This window comes from Phyllobates terribilis, unplaced genomic scaffold (assembly GCF_046119375.1).
Source record: "Phyllobates terribilis strain yellow unplaced genomic scaffold, ASM4611937v1 Scaffold_1__5_contigs__length_1240528914, whole genome shotgun sequence".
Classification (NCBI taxonomy): Eukaryota; Metazoa; Chordata; class Amphibia; order Anura; family Dendrobatidae; genus Phyllobates; species Phyllobates terribilis.
This window is the reverse complement of record NW_027362761.1, coordinates 945,885,566-945,911,046: the sequence shown is the minus strand read 5'-3', so window position 1 is coordinate 945,911,046 and position 25,481 is coordinate 945,885,566. Positions and strand designations below refer to the sequence as shown.

The window sequence follows — 25,481 nt, the reverse complement described above, 5'->3', positions numbered from 1 at the left end:
ACTATTCTGTCCTGTTATTCCCTGACTCTGCATGATTTTCTGCCCAGCCCATGAAATGTGAGGGGTGTTCAAGGATGTTCAACAATTTATCTACCCGCAGTGGTGTAACTAAAGTCCAATGGGCCCTGGGACAAAAATGGAGACCTGCCCCCCTGCATGTTGGTCAGATGTATGGGCCCTTGTAGCCTTTTAAATCCTAAAAGAACATGTGTTGCCCCCCCCCCCCTCCCCCATTATATAATAATGTCCCCCATCCTGTACTAATATCCTTCATCCTGGGCCCCATACTGGTATATATGTCGTCCATCCTGGAATATATGTTCCTCATCCTGGGCTATATATCCCCCTTCCTGAGCCCATCCTGATATATATGTCTCCCATCCTGGTATATACAGTATGTCCCCTGTTCTGTCACTGTTCTTTTATACATAAAAAAAATAAACAATGATTCTACGCGCCTTCCCCTGCTACCACGCTGTGCTGTGTCCTCTTCTGTAGCTGGCGCAGAAGCCAGCTGCTGACTTTGGCATGTGACAGGCAGCGTATGACATCATTGCCATGCGCTTCCAATGAATTGCAAGCTGACATCAACTGCCAGCCTCTGATTGGCCAGTGGTGTGTGTTGAAATGCAGCACGAGAGCCGGAATGATGAGCGGTGACATCACCGCTCATCATTCTGGCTCTCATTCTGTCCTCATGTGACCTAGCGGCTGTGAATTGCGGTAACCTTACTGACGTCACCGCTCATCTCAGCCAGGTTCTCACTCAGCGCAGTATGAGAACCGGCAGTGGCTGCTGCTCCAGTCTACAGAGCTTTGTTCTCCATACACTGGACGAAGAAGACTGGGATCGTCGTGGGACCTCCATGTGGATTATGGCGGACTGGTGTGGGTTGCTTTTTTGCTTTTTTTTTTTTTTTTAATAAATGGGTGATGGAGGGAAATTGTTGGGGAGTGATTTTTACAAATAAAGGACGTGTGTGTTTATGTGTGTGTGTTTTTCTTTTGACTATGGGGTTAGTAATAGGGGTGCCTGACAGACAACTCTCCATTACTAACCCCAGGGCTTGATGTCAGTGACCGCTACTGACATCGACACTGCACCAGGACAGTCGTGAACAGCCGAAGCGAAGGGATGCTCCATTTCTGGGGCGTCTGAGAGCTGGTCTTATTTGGCTGGGAAGGGGACAATATCCATGGACCTTCCCAGCCTAAAAATATCAGCCCACAGCTATCTGCTTAGCCTTGCTGGTGGTTAATAATAGGGGGGACCCCATTCCATTTTTTTTAAGGTCCCCCCTTTTTAATAACCAGTAAAGGCTAAGCAGACCGCTGTGAACTGATATTAATAGACTGGGAAGGTCCATGGTTATTGGGCCCGTCCCACCACAATAAGACCAGCTCACAGCTGTGTGCTTTCCCTTAACTGGTTATTAAGAATAAGGGGGACCCCACGCCTTGTTTTTTAGCTAAATACATGTACAGTAAACTACACATGCACTGCACGAATTATGTATCTCACGGACATCTTTCTTTCTACAGTGAGGAAAATAAGTATTTGATACACTGACAATTTTGCTAATTTTCCCACCTACAAAGAATGGAGAGGTCAGTAATTTTTAACGTAGGTACACTTCAACTGTGAGAGAATCTAAACATAAACATGAGAAAATCACATTGTATGATTTTTACATAATTAAATTGCATTTTATGAAATAAGTATTTGATCAGCTACCAACCAGCAATAATTCTGTCTCACAGACCTGTTAGCTTTTCTTTAAAATGCCCTCCTACTCTGCATTCATTACCTGTATTAATTGCACCTGTTTGAACTCGTTATCTGTATAAAAAGACAACTGTCTACACAATCAATCACACTTCAACCTCTCCACCATGTCCAAGACCAAAGAGCTGTCTAAGGACACCAGAGACAAAATTGTAGACCTGTACAAGACTTGGATGGGCTACAGGACAATAGGCAAGCAGCTTGGTGAGAAGGCAACAACTGTTGGCACAATTATTAGAAAATGGAAGAAACAGAAGATTCCTGTCAATCTTCCTCTGTTTGGGGCTCCGTGCAAGATCTCGCCTTGTGGGGTAAGCATGATTCTGAGAAAGGTCAGGAATCAGCCCAGAACTACACAGGAGGACCTGGTCAATGACCTGAAGAAAGCTGGGACCACAGCCTCAATCATTAGTTAGTAACACACTACGCTGTCATGGATAAAAATCCTGCAGGACACGCAAGGTCCCCCTGCTCACGCTACCACGTGTCCAGGCTCGTTTGAAGTTCACCAATGACCAGACCATCTGGATGATCCAGAAGAGGCATAGGAGAAGGTCATCTGGTCAGATGAGACCAAAATAGAACTTTTTGGTATCAACTCCACTCGCCATGTTATGAGGAAGAAGAAGGATGAGTACAACCCAAAGAACACCGTCCCAACCGCGAAGCATGGTGATGGAAACATCACAGTTTGGGGGTGCTTTTTTGCAAAGGGAACAGGACGACTGCACCGTATTGAAGGGAGGATGGATGGGGTCCTGTATCGTGAGATTTTGGCCAACAACCTCTTTCGCTCAGTAAGAGCAGTGAAGGTTGGTCGTGGCTGGGTCTTCCAGCATGACAATGATTGGAAACACACAACCAGTACAACAAAGGAGTGGCTCCATAAGAAGCATTTCAAGGTCCTGAAGCGGCCTAGCCAGTCTCCAGACCTGAACCCAATAGAAAATCTTTGGCGGGAGCTGAAGCTTGATGTTGCCCAGTGACAGCCCTGAAACCTGGAAGATCTGTATGGAGGAGTGGGCCAAAATCCCTGCTGCAATGTGTGCAAACTTGATCAAGAACTACAGGAAGGTTTCTGTACCAAATATTAAGTTCTGTTTTTGTCTTGTATCAAATACTTATTTCATGCAATAAAATGCAAATTAATTATGTAAAAATCATACAAAGTGATTTTCTGGGTTTTATTATTTTTAAATTCTGTCTGAAGTCACTTTTGCGTCACAAAGGCGAAACTTGGCTAACATGATAAGGAAAGCCTACAACCTGTATTTTGGCTGCATAATAGGAGATCAGGGCAAGAGTTGAATGCCATACATATGCTGCAATAAATGTGCATTACATCTTATCCGGTGGTTACATGGGAAGAGGCAATCTATGCCCTTTGCCGTCCCAATAATCTTGAGAGAGCCAACCAATCTCACTACTAATTGCTATTTCTGCATGTTACTCCCCATTGGGAAAGGAGTTTCAAGGAAGAAGTGGACTTTACAGTATCCACACATTCCATCTGCAATACGCCCAGTACCACATACAGAAGAACTTCCAGTTGCTAAAGCACCAGAAACATTTTCAGTTGAGTCAAATGAGAAAGAAGAGAGTGCTTGGCGTCATGAAGCATCTTCCTCTCACCAACCAGACTTTGTCAGCAACCTCAACTGAACCACACCTTATAACACAACGTGAATTGAACGATCTTATTAGAGATTTGGATCTAATAATAATAATATAGGCTGAGTTCTTGGGGTCCAGGCTGCAGCAGTGGAATCTCATAGCGGGCGATGTTCAGATTTCTTTGTTCCGCAGCCATGATAAATATCTTGTCCAATACTTCTTCATGGAGAGCGATCTTGTAGTATGCAACAATAATTTAATGGAAGCTCTGAATATAAATCATAATCCAGAGGAATAGAGGCTCTTCATCGATTCGTCCAAAACTGGCATAAAAGCAGTCTTTCTGCATAATGGCAATGCGCTACCTTCAATTCTAGTTGGTTATGCAGTCCACATGAAAGAAACTTATGAAAACATGGAACAGGTATTGAGGTACCTGAGCTATGACCAATACTTGTGGCCTCTCTGTGGTGACTTAAACGTGGTTGCCCTCTTACTTTGTCTCAAGGGTGGATACACAAAGTACTGCTGCTTTCTGTGTGAGTGGGATAGTTGTGTAAGAGAATATCCCTGCAATAAAAGAGACTGGCCTCTCCGACATTCACTTCGCATCCAGCACTTGCTGACCCACATAAGATTTTGTTACCACCATTGCATTGCAAGTTGGGCCTAATGAACAACTTTGTGAAGGCAATGGATAAAAATGCAAAAGCATTCAAGTATCTCATTGATAAATTTCCAAGTTTGAGTGAAGCAAATATAAAGAAAGGAGTCTTTATTGGACCTCAGATTCGTAAGCTTCTTCAAGATGAGGAGTTTCTCCATTTGTTGCATGGGCAGCACTCGCATTAGTGGTAACTAATATTTTTTGGGAAACTCAAGAGCAAATAACTATGAAGAGTTGGTGGAAAATTTCAAAACATATAAGGATTTTGGCTGTAACATGTTCTTAAAGATTTAGGTCTTACATTCACATGTAGACTTTTTTCCACCAAACTGCGGAGTGACGAGCACGGTAAGAGATTTCACTAAGATATTGTGCCTATGGAGAAAAGATATCAAGGAAAATGGAATCCATCAATGCTTGCAGATTACTGTTGGACAATTTTAAGAGATGATCCGATGCAGGAGTACAAGAGACAAGCAAAAAAGAGTTGTCACTAAATGAGGACCAACTATTGTAGTGCAGTTTCTGTAACTGTAATAATAGTGTTTAGACATGTTTTAGTTATTTGAATTGTTGCTAAGTTTCCTCTAAATAAATATCACAACATTGGCACAGCAAAATATCCTGCATCTTTATGTTTGCAAAAATAGTAATGTTTCAAAGTACTGAAACGTTTATGCATTAAATATATGTAGCAGTAAAGGGAAAACTGTGATATCATAGTAACAAGAGCCAACTAAAAATTTTCATTGTCAGATTTGAATTCAGGAGGTCAAAACCATTAAGAAATGGCTCATTTCATAACTGAACCTGACAACTTCTGAAAATTTGTAGAATAGTGTAATCAGTCATTATCAGACTGCGGAACATATGGGAATTACAGTACTGATGAGACGAAGTCAGTATCAATAAGTAAACCTTTACATACAGATACCTTTTATATGTGCACTTTTCTGTGATTGAAGTTGTTCTTTCTTTTTGTCTTCATCTTGCCAAGACTCCATGATGACTTACCACAACCACATCTCATCTCTGCAGACTTCCCTCTTCTCCGTTCTTCTGCAGCACATCCTAACACTGTGCCCTTAAAAAATAAGTTATTAAAATGCCCCCTACATAAAAATATCTGTCCCAACTATCCCATAAATAACTCTTCTATGGTAAATGGCCTTTACACTGTCCGCCTTAATGAGTTATAACCACGACACTGTCTGTCTTAATCAGCTGCAACCACACCATCCACCCTTAACAACCGTCTTTTTTTATTTTTTAGATCAAATGTTTTTTTATTAATATTTATAAAGATTTTCACAAAGGTAAAAAAAAAAAATAACAACCAGACAAACATTGGAGAAACACAGTAAAACACATAAAAAAAAGTAAAATAAAAACACGATTTAAACAATGTCATTTTCTGATGACACAATCCCTTTCAAAACCAAAAAAACCTGTTTGATATCTGTATAATGAAAACATCAACAACTTTGTAGGATTGCCTAGATTTTATACAATTGTACCAACTTCCCAGCTGTGAAGCCCTTTGGATGCAAACAACAATGATTCTGTTCACCAACAGCAAAGAGATTTCATTAATCCCTTCCTGACATAGGATATTATAGTACATCCTACTTGGGTCACCATGTATGGAGTAGGCTCAGGAGCTGAGCCCACATCATACCCAGCATCTGCCAACAAAAGCGGCGACCGGAACTTCCTCCAATCGCTGCAGTTTACCATTTAAATACCGCTGTCAGTAGCTGTGATTGCCGGTGAATATGCACAGCCACTAGCTGATAACGGCCTCACAACAAGATGATTGCGCGGTACTGATGTGTTGTCATAGATGCATGGGCTGTCATGGCATCCATGCTGCCGTCTTAGTTCTCTTGTGGCTGGGTTTCCTAGGAGAATGTAATTTTCTTTATATGCTGTCTGACAGGATTAGGTACCCCGTGGGATCGCTGTCCTCTGGGTTAGATGGGCTCTTCAGGCACTCCAAGTTCACACCAGGCAAGTTTGATATACCTTACCTGGCCGCAAGCAGTTTTATTGTTTCCATACAACAGCAAAACAAAAATACATAAGATGTAAAATAAATCTTAGACCGGCTACTAATTAAACAATTGCTTTACTCACAGCAGTTCTCCCATGAGCACAGAGACAAGTCGCAGGACTTCTTATTATACACAGCCTAAATTTCTTTACATTATACCCCCTTAATACTTCTCTAGGTCTCTAAGACTCATTGCATGTAGTCTTCTGGATTACTTTTTTCTTCATAGTATTTCTATTTTGGTGGTTCTCAGATTCTTGTGTTAACCACAGTACGCATTTCCCTAGCTTTCAGCTGACCTTTTACTCTAGCCATGGAGTTGAAATTCAGTTTGTAGCAAATTAGTCAAGTTGGGAAGGTTATAGAAACAGTTAAAATAATATTTCTTTTCCTTTCTTAGGTGGAGAACAAAACAAAACCTAGACTACAGCTTCCTTATGTTATATACACAGCCAAAGGGCACATATTATTTGCAGGTAACATAACTTTTCCGTGTCTTCTTGCTAGACTTTTTTTTTTCTTTTACATGTCATGGGGTCCCCTCTGCCCTGTGCGGCCTTTATTCCATCTTCTTTAATGTGCTCTTATTGCTTGCCTAAATGTTCAGTAATGACACTAGTTATATTATATACTGTATGTGTGTGTGTGTGTGTGTGTGTGTGTGTGTGTGTGTGTGTGTGTGTGTGTGTGTATATATATATATATATATATATATATATATACATACATACATACATACATACATACATACATACATACATACATACATACATACATACATACATACACATATATATATATACACATACATACATACATACATACATACACATATATATATACACATACATACATACACACAACAAAATCACGTGGACATCAAATTTATTAACCAATGGAGGCCTGGATTTGGAGTCACCCCCAAAATTAAAGTGGAAAAACACACTACAGGCTGATCCAACTTTGATGTAATCTCCTTAAAACAAGTCAAAATGAGGGTCAGTATTGTGTGTGGCCTCCACGTGCCTGTATGACCTCCCTACAAAGCCTGGACATGCTCCTGATGAGGTTGCGGATGAAGGCATTGAAGCTATGGACTGGCCCGCCCGTTTCCCAGACCTGAATCCAATTGAGCACATCTGGGACATCATGTCTCGCTCCATCCACCAACGTCACGTTGCACCACAGACTGTCCAGGAGTTGGCGGATGCTTTAGTCCAGGTCTGGGAGGAGATCCCACAGGAGACCATCCGCAACCTCATCAGGAGCATTCCCAGGCGTTGTAGGGAGGTCATACAGGCACGTGATCCTTTGCATCAGTTCTGCAAATAGAAGCAGAGAAGTCTCATTGATTGTCATGGGGACCATCTGTTTTTTTTTTTTTTTTTTTATTCTTTTAGAATGGAAGAAAAATTTTGGCATGCCAGACTTTTTTTTTTCCTGTCATAAAAAATGGACATTAAACAAATCTCTTAGAAGCCAGGAGGCCTACTGATTATTATTTGCATAGAAAGTATCACTTATTCCATTTGTCTGTTGTTAAAGGGAACCTGTCACCCTGTTTTTAGCTATTCAACTGGCCCCAGTGTGCTGTTAGTGATGCAATGTGCATCACTAACATGTTTTTGTCACATAAAAGCTCTAAGTATTATGTATAAAAAACACTTTATATCATTAGGGGATCTCCTCACATACCTTTTTCTTTCAGTCATACAGGTGGCGACTTTATCTTTTCAGTCACGGTACTTTTGAAATTGGCCCACAGCATTGCATTTCATTGCCGTGACTGGCCCGAAGTCACGGCAACCACATATCAGATCCCGCGAGTGTGCACTGTCCATCCGCTCCCCGGGCATACGCACTGACTCTGGGTGTACAGCCCCAGCTTCATGTCAGATGTGCACATGCTCCGGAGCGCAGAGTGGAGGGGTATACAGTGGGGCGCATAGCGTGCACGCTCACACGTCATGTAGCCACTGACTCAGAGCGGCACTGGCGCATGCGCACATCTGACATAAAGCTGGGGTTGTACAGCCAGAGTCAGTGAGCATGCCCGGGAAGCGGATGGACAGTGCGCACTCGCGGGATTTGATATGTGGTTTCCGTGACTTCGGGCCAGTCACGGCAATGAAATGCAATGCTGTGGGCCAATTTCAAAAGTCAGTGACTGAAAAGATAAAGTCGCCACCCCTAAGACTGAAAGAAAAGGTATGTGAGGGAGTCCCCTAATGATATAAAGTGTTTTTTATACATAATACTGGGAGCTTTTATTTGACAAAAACATGTTAGTGACGCACATTGCATCACTAACAGTACACTGGGGCCAGTATAACAGCTAAAAGTGGGGTGATAGGTTCCCTTTAATTAGATGTCATAAAATGGAATGGAGACATGTGAACAGAGCCTAAAGGCCCCGTCACACTTAGCGATGCTACAGCGATCCCGACAACGATACGACCTGTCAGGTATCGTTGCTGCGGCGCTATGTGATCGCTGGTGAGCTGTCAAACAGGCAGGCTCACCAGCGATCAGGGGAACAGCGACATCGTGGAAAGAATCTTTCCACGATGTCCTGCTCCTGGTTACCAGCCTGCTGAAGGGAGGTTACCCCCGGGAGGTCACCATAGCAGAGTGGTAAGCATGATAAACAGCGGGTTACTAAGTGCGCGTGTGCCCCTAGTAACCCGCTGTTTATCATGGTTACCAGCCTGATCGCTGGTCCCGCTGGTCACACACAGCGATGTGTGCTGACCAGCGGGAGGGCAAAGACCAAAAAATGGTCCAGGACACTTTGCAGCAATCAGCGACCTCACAGCAGGGGCCTGATCGCTGCAAAGTGTCACACATGGCGACATCGCTGGTGAGGTCTCTGTTGCATCACCAAAACCGTGACTCAGCAGCGATCTCGCTAGCGATCTCGCTATGTGAGACGGGGGCTTAACTTGCAGAGTCACAAGAAAGTAAATGAACAAATGCATGAATACAAGAAGTTCAATGTTAGTAAAAATAGCAATTAGTTTTAAGAGGGAACATGTCCATTGGCCTATGGCAGTTTTCATGTGTAACATGCACATTTTCTAAAGATCTTAAAGGAAACTTGCATGAGACGGGTGAAACGGCCATAGACCAGTGGACTTTTTTCCCTGTCTAATGGGCATAAAGTTGATCCTGAAACATCAATAAAGGCTGAAGACTTTGATGGTAAGGGCCGCTGCCACTAACGTCTGTCGCTTGAACACTATACATGGAGGCACTTTATTTCCCATAGGCCGGATTCACCCATTCGTGTGTCAGTCTGTGATTCATGGACCGACCACAGGTAGCACAACTCGTACTCCACATCCGAATCAAGAGACCCGCGACCAGTTTGTGCATCAGAGTTCATATTTGGGATGTGACACACGGATGTGGGAATCCGGCCGTACGTGTACTCCAATCAGATACTTTCCCCACCTCTCTACTATGCCTGTGTGGCTTTTGACAGACAGGTGCCCAGGAGTAGTAACAAAGACATGCCCCCGCCTCATGTAATCCACCTCGGCATCTCTGCTGCTAAAGAGTGATTTCACATGACAACGAACAATTGAACGCAAGTTAGACGTGAAACCCCTAGTGGCTAGTATTTTAGAGTGGATTTTCAGACAGGAAGCATAATTTCCTGGAAACGCTTAAATACATGCTCTGCACTGAGCAGATGCACTTGACGAGTAGAAATGAAAATGAAGTTGATGGATTTTTTTAATGAGCCAGAAAACTTGCAATCAAATATATAATCACTATAGTCACTGCATCGATTTTTAAGTACCTTCTATACAACAAAGCTTTTCAGATAAAAAAGTTTTGAAACAAGCCAGGCAAAGGGAGAAAAACCCACTGGGTCCACCTCTCCAGATTCCTCCTGCTTGACTTGATTGGCAGGTAGATCCCCCTTGATAGACAGGAAATACAAGACCCATACTGGACCCCCACTACATTCAAACTCTTCCTCACTTTGTGCAGTTAGGAGGAACAGAGTCTCAGGACCCCTCTTCTAGTGATCAATGGGGTAACTCAGCGAGCAAACATTGCCTATCTCTTGGCACATGCTCGACTGCCCCTTCCTGTGGAGTGAAGAGTTGATAAATGTCAATTATAGGAAAATCACTTTTAGAATGTTAAATATTAATGTATGGCATTTCATGACTCATTTACAACAGCATGGCCTTGTTGAGACATAAATACCTAAGCATTTCTCAATATACTTCACATCATTTGCTTTGAGCAATTAACATTTCTAGTGATGATTGTGAGTAATTTAAAGAGCTTTTTTTAAAGCCTATGAAACATATTGAAGCCACTTTGGTCTTACCTTGGCAAATCTACTTAAAGCTAATCTTTAATACAATGAATGAACCTAAAATTAATTCAATCTATGTAGAAAAGAAATTATATAAATACTCATTTAAAAAAACAAATTCTAGGGGCTGACATTGGATATTGGAATCGCAAAGATTTTTCCTATTTTTTCTGTTTATAGACAGTTCAGTAGTGTATTTGCTTTTTGGCTATGTCTCCCAACTCCTCCGTACATAGGAGCACTACCGAGCACTTTTGTGTTCTGTATGAGAGAACCGCTGGCAGACTCCTCTGGGGACGTCTTATCTTGCAGAGAACAAAGAATAGTCAGTCTGAAATCGGACATCATCTGTCGGGGGAGAGTCGAGAGGATCCCCCATTAGACTGTCAGCTGAGCCCACTGATATCAATGGGTTCGGTTGATGTTAGTCTAAGGTGTATAGGGGACTTTAGTCAGTTATTCACTTTTTTGCCTTCTAATGATAATGAGAAATCTCTGATGATCATACCCTCAAATCAATACAGCAAAGCTGAAAAGCGAGCTGCAGAAAGTATAAAATATGAACTTATTTTGTAAACTTTAGCTTTAGTGAAACCTGGAATATTTAATGATTTTTTTTTTACACTAAAATGTTTAGAATACAAAACTGATTGAAATTGTCATTCTCTGTGATACCGTCAGTTTAATTGAAAGCCATAAATCCCATACTAGGCAAAGCTGACACAAAAGACCTTACCCTCGCTGTTAAATGGGAAGATTTATCATAATATCTGTTCATGAGTGGAATCACTTTCCCCTTTCGGCTTTCGCCTGGCTTTATCAGCATGGGATTTGAAAGGATTTAGAGATCGTTGTGTCGGTTCTTACGTTTTTGGCTCACACAATCGACCATGTCCCCAAGAGACTTTGGGCGTCTCTCAGGACTCCAGCCAAGGAGTCGAATAATGCCACAGCTGAAAGATAAGAATAAAAGCTAGCAATTCTATCCACCATAGACAGGAGCAAAATGCGCATTGAGACTTTCAGACCTGGAGATAACGAAAGATGACTATTGATACTACCATGGGATGTGAAAGAAGCCGTATTATTGTAGATCGTATGTGACTCAGTGGACACAAACTGAAAACAAACATTATAATATAAACTGGTTATATTATACTTAAATATTTAAAATTGTAACCTGGGAAAAATAATACTTTTATAATCCAGATGGCTCACACTAGCATTACCTGATCAGTATTGTACTTACTAGTACAGGCATAAAATCATATTTCATAGTAGTAATGTTACACCTCCTGCAGCGCAGGACAGCAGGAGTACACTAGCATTGGAACAGCCAGAAAACTGAGTGCAAGATAGGCAGACTGCCATGTAAAATGTAGCAGGGAAAGAGCTTCTCCAGCACAGAGTATTGGGATCTCAGAGTTGGTTATCAAGACTCGTACCATACTGAAAAAAGACAGCCCGGGAGGGCCAAGCTTTCTTAGGACCCAAGGCAAAAACATCAAAACTTTCCCCTGGCCTTATCCAAAAGGTCAATGTAATAGTTATAGAATAGTTAATTCTTATATAACACTTACCAAAACCAAATCACCTATAACCACAAGAACATACATGTAAGAACCGGATACCATTATACAGAACTTATGTAAAGTCACGCACACTCTACAAATACAATCACAAATTCTACATACCTGTACAATCCACTTCTTACTCAACTCACACACCTGTATACACCACACACACAATTCACACCTACATACTCCGCGCACACAATTCACACACCTGAATACTCCACACACACACAATTCACAGACCTGCATACATCACACACACACCTACGTACTCCGCGCACACAATTCACACACCTGCATACTCCACGCACACAATTTATACACCTGCATAGTCTACACACAATTCATACATCTGCATACACCACACACAATTCACACACCTGCATACTCCGCACACACAATTTAAACATTCCTCACACACCTGCATACTCCACATGCACAATTCACACCTGCATACTCCACACGCAAAATTTACTCATTCCCCACACACAATACACAAACCTACATACTTTGCACCCACAATTCACACACTTGCTTACACCACACACACCATTTACACATTTGCACTGAACACACTTGGCTTCATGCATCTACATAAGCTCCACTCACCTGCAGAGGCATACATAGAAATCATGAGGCCCCATAGCAGAAGTCCTAATTCCCCCCCCTCCAAAAAAAAAGTAGTAGTATAATATTTGGCGTTGTTACATAAGAGCATATCCCAATACTTAGCAGTCCTTACAGAGTAATTTTGCTCCAATTGAAGCCCTTTAGTATTTCCACGCGTTAAGATACCCCTTTCATAGCCCCCATAAAGTTTTATGCCAAAAAAATTTCCCCCCAAACAGTGTAATATCCCCACAGTGAATTCCCCCACAGTATGATGCTCCCACAGTGACCCCATCACAGCATGATAGCCCCAACACAACTCTCCACACTGTATTATTATTATGGACCCCCTACACAACACTCCACAATGTATAATGGCCCCCACTAGCCCTGTAAAGAGTATAATGGCACATCCCAGCGTGTGGTCTGAAGCTCTGCACTGCTCTGCATAGTAGGCACAATGTAGTAATGCCATCACGCCCTCTGCACGAAGACGTCAAAGCTCAGAATCACAGGGAGATGATGGAGGAGGGAGATGACTGCTCATTATTCCATCACTTCGTCCATCCTTTCATCCAGGATGTAGATACAATTGAAAGTGTGATGTCGGGCTGGGTGGCCCGGTGCCTGCGCTGGCATCAATCCCTCCCGATTCACTGCCATGTGGTCTGCCGCTATTCGTGGTATTCTACTGCTCACCTGCATACGTTTCATATCCCTCCCCCTTGCACTTGCCCTACCAGTCCCACAAAAGTCCTGTAGGAAAAATATAACCCTGAATATTTTTTTTTTATGAAAAAAGATGGCATGTATTGGTGATATAAAATATAACCCACAGCATTACACACCTTATTGAGCTTCAAAGCATCTAATGAAGTCTTGGTATACGTTATACATTCCTGCCCTTTATGAAGTCCACAGGCTAACATGAGCATACAGCAAATAGGAAATTTCAATATATGGTAACATAAAATGTCAATATCAGACTTCTCCAAAAACCCCAGAATAAAAACATGTCTAATTCCTTATTTAAGCTAACTCTGGTCCGCCTCAATCACTGGATTGCACAGCCTTTACTGTAAGCTTTACCTGGTTGTATCTGTCAGTCTGGTAGACTTTGAATGGAACATGTGTGACCACTGCGGTTTTCATATGCCCCCGAATCTCATTCCAGTGATCTCTGGGGGCTAACCAGCAATCATACATTATTCAGGTATTTTGTGAATAGGTGTTAAATGTTTTTTTTTCATGGGTTAACCCCTGTGGCCAATGTGTGAGAGGTGTGTGCGCTTGCCATATGTACCCTCTATACGGTATCTTGGTTTTGTAGGTTACTATCCGGAAACATTTTATGCGTATATAATGGGGTGTGATTTGTTTAGTTGTTCATTAAAGACACATTGTTTAGCTCTATGGGCTCAATATAGACTTGCTTTTATGTGAAGGCCACAACAATGTGGGTCAACTTATCCAAGTATCTCTTACATACACAAGTCTGTGAACCCTCCGCCCATTGACAAAAATTCTGGTTATGTCCCAGGTACATCTACAGACCTTACAGGGTAAGAGATCATGCCCACAACTGTCTCCTATACAAATCAGAGAGGCCTTTTTTTTTTTTTTACATGTTTTCTTTTGTCCAGATGCATGTGGCGGTTCCACAGGAAGATGGCTACCACAATAATCCTATAAAGAAAAAAGGACACAAAATGTACAGTCAGAAAATAAAACAAAAGTTTGAGCTAGTTGTTTTTATTATCAAATTTTGTTTAAAGTATTTAGTATTTTTTTTTTACATCACTGAAGATATTCACTCCTTACACACATATAACCACAAAGACGACTTGTTTCACCTATGTTCCGAGTATATGCTGTATAATAGTATTAGCAGCCCGAGTTGTGATGTAGTTTTGCTATACCAAGTAATCTTTTGTTTTTTATTTTAGATTTCATCTTTTTATAAGGGTGAAACTCTTTTGGTTTGTTAAAGGTGTATGATGTACAATAGTCTCGCATTATATTGTTGGGTTATTATAATCCTTTGTTAGGCTGTGTGCACACGTTGCAGACTTGGTGCGTTTTTTTCTGCACGAATTTGTGACAAAATCCTGAGGCAAAACTTAATGCCAGCAAAGTGAATAAGAAACCTGTACTGTCATGCACACTTTGAGTATTTTTTACTTGCAGCATGTCAATTCTCTGTGCGTTTTTGCCTGCGTTTTTAACCAACTGAATGCACTGAAAAAACGCAGGCAAAAATTCAACGTTTTTTAGGCTGCGTTTTTCTGGCAAGAGATGGTGCAAAAATTTCTACAATCAAATACTCCACATGTGCACATATCCCAAGTCTTTATTCACAATCTGTTTCTCCATTACATTACAAAGCAGATGCAAATTGAAGCAAAAGAGCCCAATTGACTATAATAGCGTCTATCCGAACAAAGAGCACCGCATTCAGCACTTTGTGTTCCATTTAAATAATGGACAGAAACCAGATGGACATTCTGCTTCAGTTTCCATCTGTTTTGTAACAGATCCATTTTTCATATGAATTCCTAAAACGGAACTCAGGTATGGACAGAACCTTTTTTCTTTGATCTACTACAGAATTACATACTTCTGATGGATTTTTTCTATTTTAACAGTTAGAAGATGACATTGTTGCCAAGCCAGATTATTTCCAATCCATCAAGGACTTTGCTACCCAACAAGCTTCCGATGAGTGGCTCATACTTGAGTTCTCACAGCTTGGATTTATTGGTGAGTTTGGATGTTTTATGTAACTATTGAAGTTACTTTTATTATTAACATTTATGAAATCTACTGCTAGTGTGCACTTTATTATCTCTGTTCACTTTGTCTATGATGTGCAGTCAAGAGTATATACCAAGGGAACTTATTCAGTGTATGTTATTAAAGTGAATGTGTCAGCAGGATTTCACTCCTACTCCCCATGCTATTTATATGTGCATGTAGCTCTTTCAAACACATGTCCAGCCATACCTTTACATGGGCAGTCCGTTCCTCCCTTAGAAATCAGCGTTTGAATTGATATGCAATTGAGGCTGAAGAGCTGAAGCCTCTGTCACTCCAGCTCTATTCCCTGCACAGCACCGCCGCCTCCTGCTTGACAAACAGTCTCTAAGCTGTGTGACTTCAGCCAAAGGATCAATCAGTCACGCAGGAAGTGGAGGCGCTGGGCGAGGTATAGAGCTGGAGTGACAGAGGCTTCAGATCTACTGCCTTATTTGCATATCTGTTCCAACACTGATTTCTCAGTAATAGAGGAATTTTGTGGCCCTGGAAAGAGCTCCATGTGCATATAAATATTATGAGGCGTGAAATCCTGCTGACAGATTCACTTTAATGCTTATTTCCCCATTTGTGCCCCCCCATGCAATAGTAAAGTTCCCCTTTATAATCACATACAGTTGTAATTGTTTACTTTGTGTCCCAATACAGCAGTAATGACCCAATCCCCAGTGGCACCCATACAGTAGTAGCTTGCACCTTACTTCCCCCACTACAGAAATAGCATCCATTTTTTTATGCTTAGACAGTTGGAACATCCCAAATTGTGGCCCGATATATTAATTGTAATGTATAAGGCTACAATATGGGACATAATTAGCCCTTGCACCTCCTGACGAAGCCGCAGTGTGTGGCATTTGCAAACTCTGTCCCCTGTAACTGGTCCAGCAATATGAGCATAGGTATATAACCTCTCCATTGAATGACTATATTTCAAGTATTGCACTATGCACACTATTAGGTTTGTCTGTTAGTACATTCTATGCAGGTTAGGACCATGGTTTGCATTTATTGTTATGGGTTATTGTGATTTGAGGTTTGGGTGAATGATAGTGTCATAGTAATATGTTGCTTGATTTACTACTGCCCTACTCCTAGTATCCTTCCCTTTATATACATAACTGCTACGTTGCACGACTCGTATATTAATAGTTGTTGTTGTCAATGATTATACCCATGTTGGTTAAACATTATATGTTGTTCAGGGTTATGCTGACATCATAAAGCTGGAGAAATGGAAGAGTAAGGGCAAAATACCAGAAAAAATGGAAGTCAACTGAAACAAGATACTACAGTATTGCACTACTGTTTGTTTTTTCTGTATGTTATCTGAAGTTAATAGTTGTAAGATTATAAGAGATCTAATATGTCAAACCAATATAAAATCCCACGTATGCCTAGACACTTGAAAGACCTCAACAATAGAATAGTAACAATGGGCCTAAATACAATCCACTATACTAAAAATGGTGAAAATTATAACATGGAATGTTCAGGGATTAAAGTTGCCACACAAACGTGCAATCGTTCTCTGACATCTTAAACGGTTAAAGACCGATGTGGCGTTATTGCAAGCAACACATTTACAACAGCAAGATTTTTTTCTGTATGACCAAAATGTGGGTAGGGTCGGTTTATGGTTTCCCATCGTTGAATAAAAAAGCAGGTGTCATTATTTTAATACATAAACATTTTGCGCATAAGATAGGATCTCAAGAAATAGATAAAAAACGGAGATATAAACATCTTAATAGATCTAGTTCTAAGGGATATTTTAGTCTCCACAATATCTACGCTCCTATCTCGGCGCAAAAAACATTTTTTATTCTGTCTCCCATGACCGCACCACGAGAGAGAGGATCCGCCCATCAAGGACAGGAAACCTACAGGTTAAAAAGGGCGGCCCTCTCTTCCCGCCTCAGTTTAGGTTTCCTGTCCATGATGGGAGACCTCGCAGGTTTACCTGCGGAAGTTGGACTCCTGTCCCAGAGAGGGCCACAGCATGTGGTTGGAGCCGGTCCGTCCCGGTCCTCTGGAGACACCACGGTAGGGCTCAGTGGGGCGTCTCCGTGAGTGTTGCGGCGGGCGCAACATCGCCTCACGGGGAGGTAGATGTCCGCCAGGTGTGGGGCCGCTAGCGGGCTTCCTTCCCCCTGCTACAATCGCAGGAGATCCAGGTCGCGCCGGCGGGGCACGTGACAGGCGCGGCCTAGTGACGTGACTTCCGGTGCGCCGGGCAGGAAGTCCCTGTGACGTCACCGGAAGGGGCCGGAGCGCACGCATCCAGGAAGTGCGCGCAAACAGCAGAACGCCGGGTGAAAGGACCTGGCGGCGAGGAGCCCACCTGGGGCGATGAATGGGTTTAGGCCACCTGGGGAGGAAGACCAAGTAGCAGGTAACGCCCTCCTGGGTAAAAAAAAAAAAAAAGGAAACACACACCCACACATGGTACCGGTATGGCCAGTATATAAAGGGTCTGGTAAAATACAGAGGTGCTTCCCAGCCCATTATTACAGTGTAAGCTATGGGAGAGTCACATGAGCTGTCACCTAGGCAACAACATCTGCTGCAGGAGCAGCCCTCTGGGGAGCCCTCAACTAGTGGCGCAGCGTCATTCCCGGCTAGGGTCTGGTCGTTCAGCTAGAAATGCTACCACTAAGAGCAGGAAGGACGGTCCGGTGCGGCGTGATTCCTCGCCATGCATGTTGGATTCTTCTGCTTCTACGGTACCGAAGGTTCTGTGGGGTGAGTGGAATCTTCGTGAATGTTCTGCTAATGTTTCCTCCTTCTTTCTATCTATAACTTTCTTTTAGAGCAAGAAATGTTCCTCAAAATCCAAACACAGAGAATGTGCCTTATGTAGCTGTCCACTCCCTGATTCATATACCAAGAAGTTATGCCAGCTTTGTATTAGCAAGATGATGTCGGAGGAAACCCCAGATTTTTCCCTAGGCCTAAGAACTTTAATAAGGGAAGAAATAGGCAAAGCCTTGCAGGGTTCAGAGTCTGGCCATATTCCTCAAGAAACCCAGCTGGGTTCAGACTCTGAACTATCGGTCGCCTCCTCCTCCGCCTTCTCTTCTTCTGACAGTGAGCCAGATAGACAATGCTTTCCCCTGAAGGAGGTTGATGCTCTAGTAAAAGCTGTCCGATCTACAATGGGGATAGTGGACACGAGGGCAGAGAAGTCAGCTGAGGATGTTATGTTTGGTGGTCTGGGACTGAAGAAAAGAAGGGGCTTTCCGGTAAACTCAAAGGTGAAAGACCTCATTGATAAGGAGTGGAGAAAGCCTGACAAGAAGGGTAGTGTTCCTCCATCTTTTAAAAGGAGATATCCATTTGAGGATGCTATGTGTTCCTCCTGGTTAAAAGCACTCAAACTGGATGTTGCTGTTACCAAAGCAGCGAGAAGAACTTCCCTCCCGTTCGATGATATGGGTGCATTGAGAGACCCCCTGGACAGACGGGCTGATACTTTCTTGAAAGGGGCATGGGAGACAGCTGCGGGAGCACTGAGGCCAACAGTAGCAGCTACCTGCACGTCCAGAGCCCTGATGGTTTGGCTTGAACAACTAAACAGTCAGTTGAAGGATGGGGCTTCTAGGAAAGACATTATTTCTTCCCTTCCACTGGTTCAGGGGGCGGCAGCCTTTCTTGCTGATGCATCTGCGGACTCAGTAAGGTTGGCAGCAAAATCAGCAGCACTGTCAAATGCGGCTCTGCGGGCCTTGTGGATTAAATGCTGGCCAGGGGATTTACAGACTAAATCCAGACTGTGCACAATCCCGTGCGAAGGGGAATACCTCTTTGGTCAGACCATGGATGACTTACTGGAGAAAGCTGGGGACTCTAAGAAGGGATTTCCATCAGTACCTCTACCCTCCTTTAAGAGATCGTTCCGGAAGAGGAAATTTTTCCGGAAAAGATATTTCAGGGAGCAAGACAAGTCTGACGAAAGGGGTCGAAAAGGTAGAGGTCTACTCTTTGGTCCGTCTCCAAAAATTGAGCAGAAGCCAGGGGATACACATTCAGCCCAGGTGGGAGGGAGATTGTCATTATTTGTCCCAGCTTGGGAACAGATTTCTCATAGCAATTGGATTTTAAGCCTGATTAAGTATGGTCTTAAATTTCAATTTAAAGCATTGCCTCACAAAAGATTCATGGTTGTTCCCTCCAGTTCTTCCCTAGAACGCCAGGCTGCCCTAGTAAGAAAACACGTCCTGATTGAGGTTCCGGAGGCTGAAAAGGGTCTCGGTTTCTACTCCCCGCTCTTCTTGGTTCCGAAACCGGATGGAAGTCTCAGGACAATCATAAATCTGAAATCCCTGAATAATTTCCTTAAAATACATACCTTTAAAATGGAGTCTTTAAAATCCGTAATAAAGTTACTTTTTCCTCACTGTTATATGGTAGTGCTCGATCTCAAAGATGCGTATTACCATATCCCAATTCATAGTGACTATCAGAAATACTTGAGGCTGGCCATTGAAATTGACGGGGTGGTTAAACACTTTCAATACACTGCACTCCCCTTCGGTTTAGCTATAGCCCACAAGTTTTTACTAAAGTAATGGCAGAAGTTATGGCCCATGTAAGAGAAAGGGACATTCTAATTATCCCTTACCTGGATGATCTCCTGATAGTGGGGAACTCGTTTGTTCAGTGCGAGTCCCACCTGCGGGAGACCATGTCGGTCGTAAAGAGCTTGGGGTGGTTTCTAAATTTAGAAAAGTCTAGACTATCTCCACTCAAGGTACAACAATATCTGGGGGTCATATTAGATTCTAGGAAACAGCTATGTTCTCTTCCAGAAGAAAAAATTGATAGAATCCGGGGGTTGGTAGCACAGTGTATACGTAAACCTTCTATGTCACTCCGTAAGGCCATGTCACTATTGGGAACCTTCACCTCCACTTTTCCCGCGGTTCGTTGGTCACAGTTACATTCAAGAGCTTTTCAGTGGGATGTGTTGTACAATAACGCAGCTTTAGAGGGGCATCTAGACCGTGAGTTTACTCTAGGTCCTCGTGCCATACGGTCCCTTCGTTGGTGGTTACGACAAGACAATCTTGCTAAAGGGGTTCCCTGGGAATGTAGTCCAACTGCAGTCTTGACCACTGATGCAAGTGCTGCAGCTCACTTTGAAGGGAAATTAGTGCAGGGAACCTGGTCAAGCAGTGAGCGACAGTTGTCATCAAATGCTAAGGAGCTTCTGGCGGTGCAGCATGCGTTCAACTAGTTCCTTATATATTTACAGGGCCAGCATGTCCGTATACTCTCGGACAATCAAGTCACGGTAGCTTACATAAACCACCAAGGGGGAACCCGCTCAAGAGACTTGATGAGGGTAGCGAACACACTTCTGCAGAAAGCCGAAGATCATTGTCCCTCTCTTTCGGCTACTCATCTAAAAGGGAAGGAAAACATCACAGCGGATTTCCTCAGCCGCACTTCTGTAAAAGAGGGAGAGTGGTCCCTAAATACGCAAATATTCTCCAGAATCGTAGAAATGTGGGGCCTTCCGACTGTGGACTCATTCGCAACAAGGGCCAATCGGAAAGTGGTAAATTTTTGCTCCTTAGACCCCAGAGAGGGACCCCTGGCAGTAGACGCCTTCATGGTTCCCTGGAGTTTCCCTCTGGCATATGCCTTCCCTCCCATAATCCTGCTCCCAGCAGTGATGAGAAAGAGATCAGGGCAGCCCGGGCCAGAGAGATACTCATATGCCCCTTTTGGCCCAAAAGACCGTGGTTCCCTTGTCTCCGGAAGATGTCCATATCGGATCCCTGGGTTCTTCCGGGGATTCCGGACCTCCTCACTCAAGGGCCACTTTCCCATACTCCAGCTTCAAGTCTACATTTGACGGCGTGGAATTTGAGAGGGTGTTATTGACCAACAAAGGATTCCCCGCAAATGTAGTGAATACTCTCCTGGCTAGCAGAAAACCTGTTACCACCCGTATTTATGCCAAGACCTGGAGAAAGTTTCTGTCCTTTGCAGAAGTTAAGATGGAGGAGGGGCCCCCTATTGGGAAAATTCTGGAATTTCTGCAGCGGGGCTTAGAATTGGGTCTCACTACCAGTACCTTGAAAGTACAGGGTGTCGGCGTTGGGAGCTTTATTTTCTTCCAATATTGCAGATAACTATTGGATAGCCCGTTTTATAAAAGCTTCCTTTAGGTGTAGACCCATTACCAAAGTAAAGATGTCTCCCTGGGATTTGAATTTTGTCTTAGATGCTTTGACCAGTCCTCCTTTTGAGCCACTAGATTTGGTATCCCCCAAAATTATTTTCCTAAAGACGGTCCTGTTGGTAGCCCTAACTTCAGCCAGGAGAGTCAGTGACCTACAGGCCCTTTCAATATGCCCTCCATTTACGCAAATTCTGGACAATAGAATTATATTAAAACCTGATCCAGCCTTTCTTCCTAAAGTGGCCACTCGATTCCATATGACCCAGGAGATAGTTCTCCCGACTTTTTGCTTTCCCCCCCAAAAATCAAAAGGAGGAGAGGCTTCACACTTTGAACGTTAGGAGGTGTGTACTAAAGTACTTAGAAGTATCACGTAGGTTTAGAAAGGATAAGTCCCTATTTATATGCTATCGGGGGGCTAGAAAGGGTTGTATGGCCTCAAAGGCTACAATCGCTAGATGGATCAAGGAGGCCATTTCCCTCGCATACTCCTCGGGGGACAAAGAGATACCAGAGGGGTTGAGGGCGCATTCTACCAGAGCGGTATCAACCTCCTGGGCGGAGAAGACGGGGCTTTCCATTGAGGAAATTTGTAAGGCTGCCACTTGGTCTTCTCCCTCTACTTTCTATAGGCACTATAGATTGGATCTGGGTGGCTCTGCAGATCTCACTTTCGGGAGAAGGGTGCTTCAAGCTGTGGTCCCTCCCTAATTTCCTTCGTCTCTGTAATTCTCTCGTGGTGCTGTCATGTGAGACCGAATAAAGCCTTAGTTACTTACCGGTAACAGGATTTTTCGGAGCCCATGACAGCACCTTTATATTCCCTCCCTTCACTGGTGTTGTGCACTCCCGTAGAGTTGATTTCTTTTTATGCACCCTTGCGGGAAGTTGATGAAAAGTAATGTACTTAATGTGATTATGTTTTGTTATAACTAACCTTGGCGGTACTCTCATGCTCTGTTAACTAAACTGAGGCGGGAAGAGAGGGCCGCCCTTTTTAATCTGTAGGTTTCCTGTCCATGATGGCCGGATCCTCTCTCTCGTGGTGCTGTCATGGGCTCCGAAAAATCCCGTTACCGGTAAGTAACTAAGGCTTTTTTACGAACTAGGGAGTAAGGTATTACAAGATGGGGCCCCTAACAAAATCTGAGGGGAGGAATTCAATGCAGTAATATCAAGAGAAGACCGACCTCATAACCCAAAAATCAATCTGATTTGGTAACAGAGCAGGCAAATTATTACCTCATTTAGCCAAATATAAACATTCACCTACTCTCATTGCCAGCATGGTAAGCGGAGACGGGTGCACAACATTAAATCCCAAAGAAAGAAATAACATTCTTGGAGACTATTAATTATAAAATTATATGGAGAAACACAGGGGGATGTAAAGGAGGACGTAGAGTGGCTTAAAACGGTTAATCTTCCACGCCTATCAGCAGAAGATCTGGAAAGTTTAAATGCAGAAATGTCAGAAGAAGAAATAAAGGAATTTATAGGAGGATTACACACTTGTAAAGCACCTGGACCAGTTTTTCAGGGGAATTTTATAAAGTCTTAAGCAATCAAATTACACCAAATTTAACTGATATATAAGATAATGAAAGGTTCAGGGCTATCACAACATCTTAACATGGCCTAAATAAAACTCTTACCAAAAGGAGATAAAAACTTAGACAACCCAATAAGCTATAGGCCAAGCTCAGTAATAAAGCAAGATCTTAAAATACTTTAAAAACTAATGGTGAACCGTCTAGCCTCATTTCTACCTAAACTAATCTCAACATCACAGGGGGGGGGCTTCATAAAAGGGAGGTCCACTGTCATAAACATTCACAAGGTATTGCTGGTAATGGATGTTATAAAGGGAAAGGTAATTAAAAGGGGGAAATGCCAGCTATGGTGTCTTTTAGATGCAGAAAAAGCATTTGGCAATGTTAATTGGAAATGGCTTGAGATGGTATTAGACTCGGTGGGTCTGACAGAGCGTTTATTTGGTCAATATATTATAACCCACAGGTAAGGGGTCTACACACCCGGTTTTCTCTTGAGGCCCTTCCCACTCTTAAAGGGCACCAGGCAGTAATGCCCAATCTCCCCGCTTCTTTTTAATTTATTCTTGGAACCATTATCTAGACACCTAGACTCAAGCAATGTATTTACAGGAATAAAGGTGGGAAAGAAAACCATACGAACAGCGTTGTTTGCTGATTATATCATTTTATTTATGGCAAAAACTTGGGAAGAACTGCCTAGCGTATTACATCAAATGACTCTATTCAGCTCTTTCCCAGGATTCAAGCTAAATAGAGCAAAGTGTGAAATCCTGATATTAAAAGGGAAGAGTATTAGTAACCATTCTGACATTTAAAATGACATACCTGGAATACCCATAGTAAACTTCTTTATTAAATATTTAGGGATCAAATTAGGTCACACACCGAAATCCATTTACGCTGTCAAATATACCCCTCTGATTATAAAACTAGAACGAGAGCTAAAAGGTTGGATTAGTTTGCCATGGTCTCTACTAGTAAGAAACCACCTAAATAAAATGATGAGCTTTCAAAAACTTTACTGCTGAAGCATAATCACGTTAACAGATTAAATAAGACATTTTCCCAATTTATATGGAGTGGCAAAAGACCACGTATTAATATCAAGAAAATTATGTTACCATTGGAGGAGGGAGGAATAAACATACCCAATATCAGAGGCTACTACCTGTCATGCCGAATGAAACATATAATAGACTTAAAAAACGCCACTTAGACTGAGTTCTGTCACCCATGGGATCCGGGGGTTCATCCTTCATATGTCCCTTCTTCTCATACCATACACAGTTAAATCATCCCGGGTATGTAGAGACACTGTGATGGCATGGAAGGCAGTCCGAAAGTAATATGCCTATCTTGGCGAATGTCAAAATAGCTGGGTTTATGGGGACACCCTGATTTCGTACAGGGCTTTGAAAATCTTTAAAGAATGGCAAGAAAAAGGGACATGAACAGTTAGAGGTTTACTGTGTGACATAGATACGAGATGACTGATGTGCAGGACTTATAGACAAATACGGGTAATCCTCCTTTCAGACTATACAATTTGCTCAAGTCAAAAAAATGTATTACGGAATATCTACAAAATGTTACTGGAGAAATGGGTCATAACGAATTAGATAATATTATTACTTTGGACATAAATACTATGAACATCTCCACAATATATGGAAAAATGAGAAGAACTCTAGTGCCTTTGTGTTGCCAATCAATGTATGGGGCCTGGGCTAAACAACTAGGGGATCCAGAGATGGGGGAAAACATATTGATTGGTTGGAAAATTGTTAGACGATATTTAATTAATGAAAACTGGAGAGATATAGAGCTATTTTTGGCTTCAATATGTTGTTCAATATCAACTTAAAACCAAGCAAACATTCATACTGCACTAGAATGTAAGGCTTATAAAACAAACATGATTGCCATAATTCATCAATGTACTGAAATGCTTGGTTGTTTCAGAGAAACCATAGTTTGAAAAGTAAGTTGGGAACTATAGGGAGATACCTGACTAGTCCAGCGAAGCTTCCAGCTAGCTGTTCCCCACCCTGCTTCATTTGATTGACAGGTATCTCTCGTGTATACATAGGTTGAGACTTGTTAATCATCTAGCGCTGGGTAGAGAGAAGCTGTCCGGACTCCACATCAGACTAGACAGGTCTCTATAGTCCCAGGACAGCTTTTCAAGCAACATTTTCTCTGCAAGTCTGCTGCGTTTAATACATTAACAAAGTCAGTCCTTGTAGCCCCCATAAATTAGGAATGTTCCACATTGTGGCCCC

General features: G+C 42.5%; 1 protein-coding gene across 1 annotated transcript in view; it reads left to right on the top strand.

The window, feature by feature from the left end:
* The window catches only part of MGAT4D (MGAT4 family member D), a 147,371-nt gene that overhangs the window by 86,556 nt on the left and 35,334 nt on the right, over positions 1-25,481 (top strand). The window contains exons 7-8 of the mRNA XM_073642043.1: positions 6,521-6,596; positions 15,285-15,399. Coding sequence (XP_073498144.1) covers positions 6,521-6,596; positions 15,285-15,399 — 191 coding nt within the window. The remainder of the gene's footprint in view (positions 1-6,520; positions 6,597-15,284; positions 15,400-25,481) is intronic.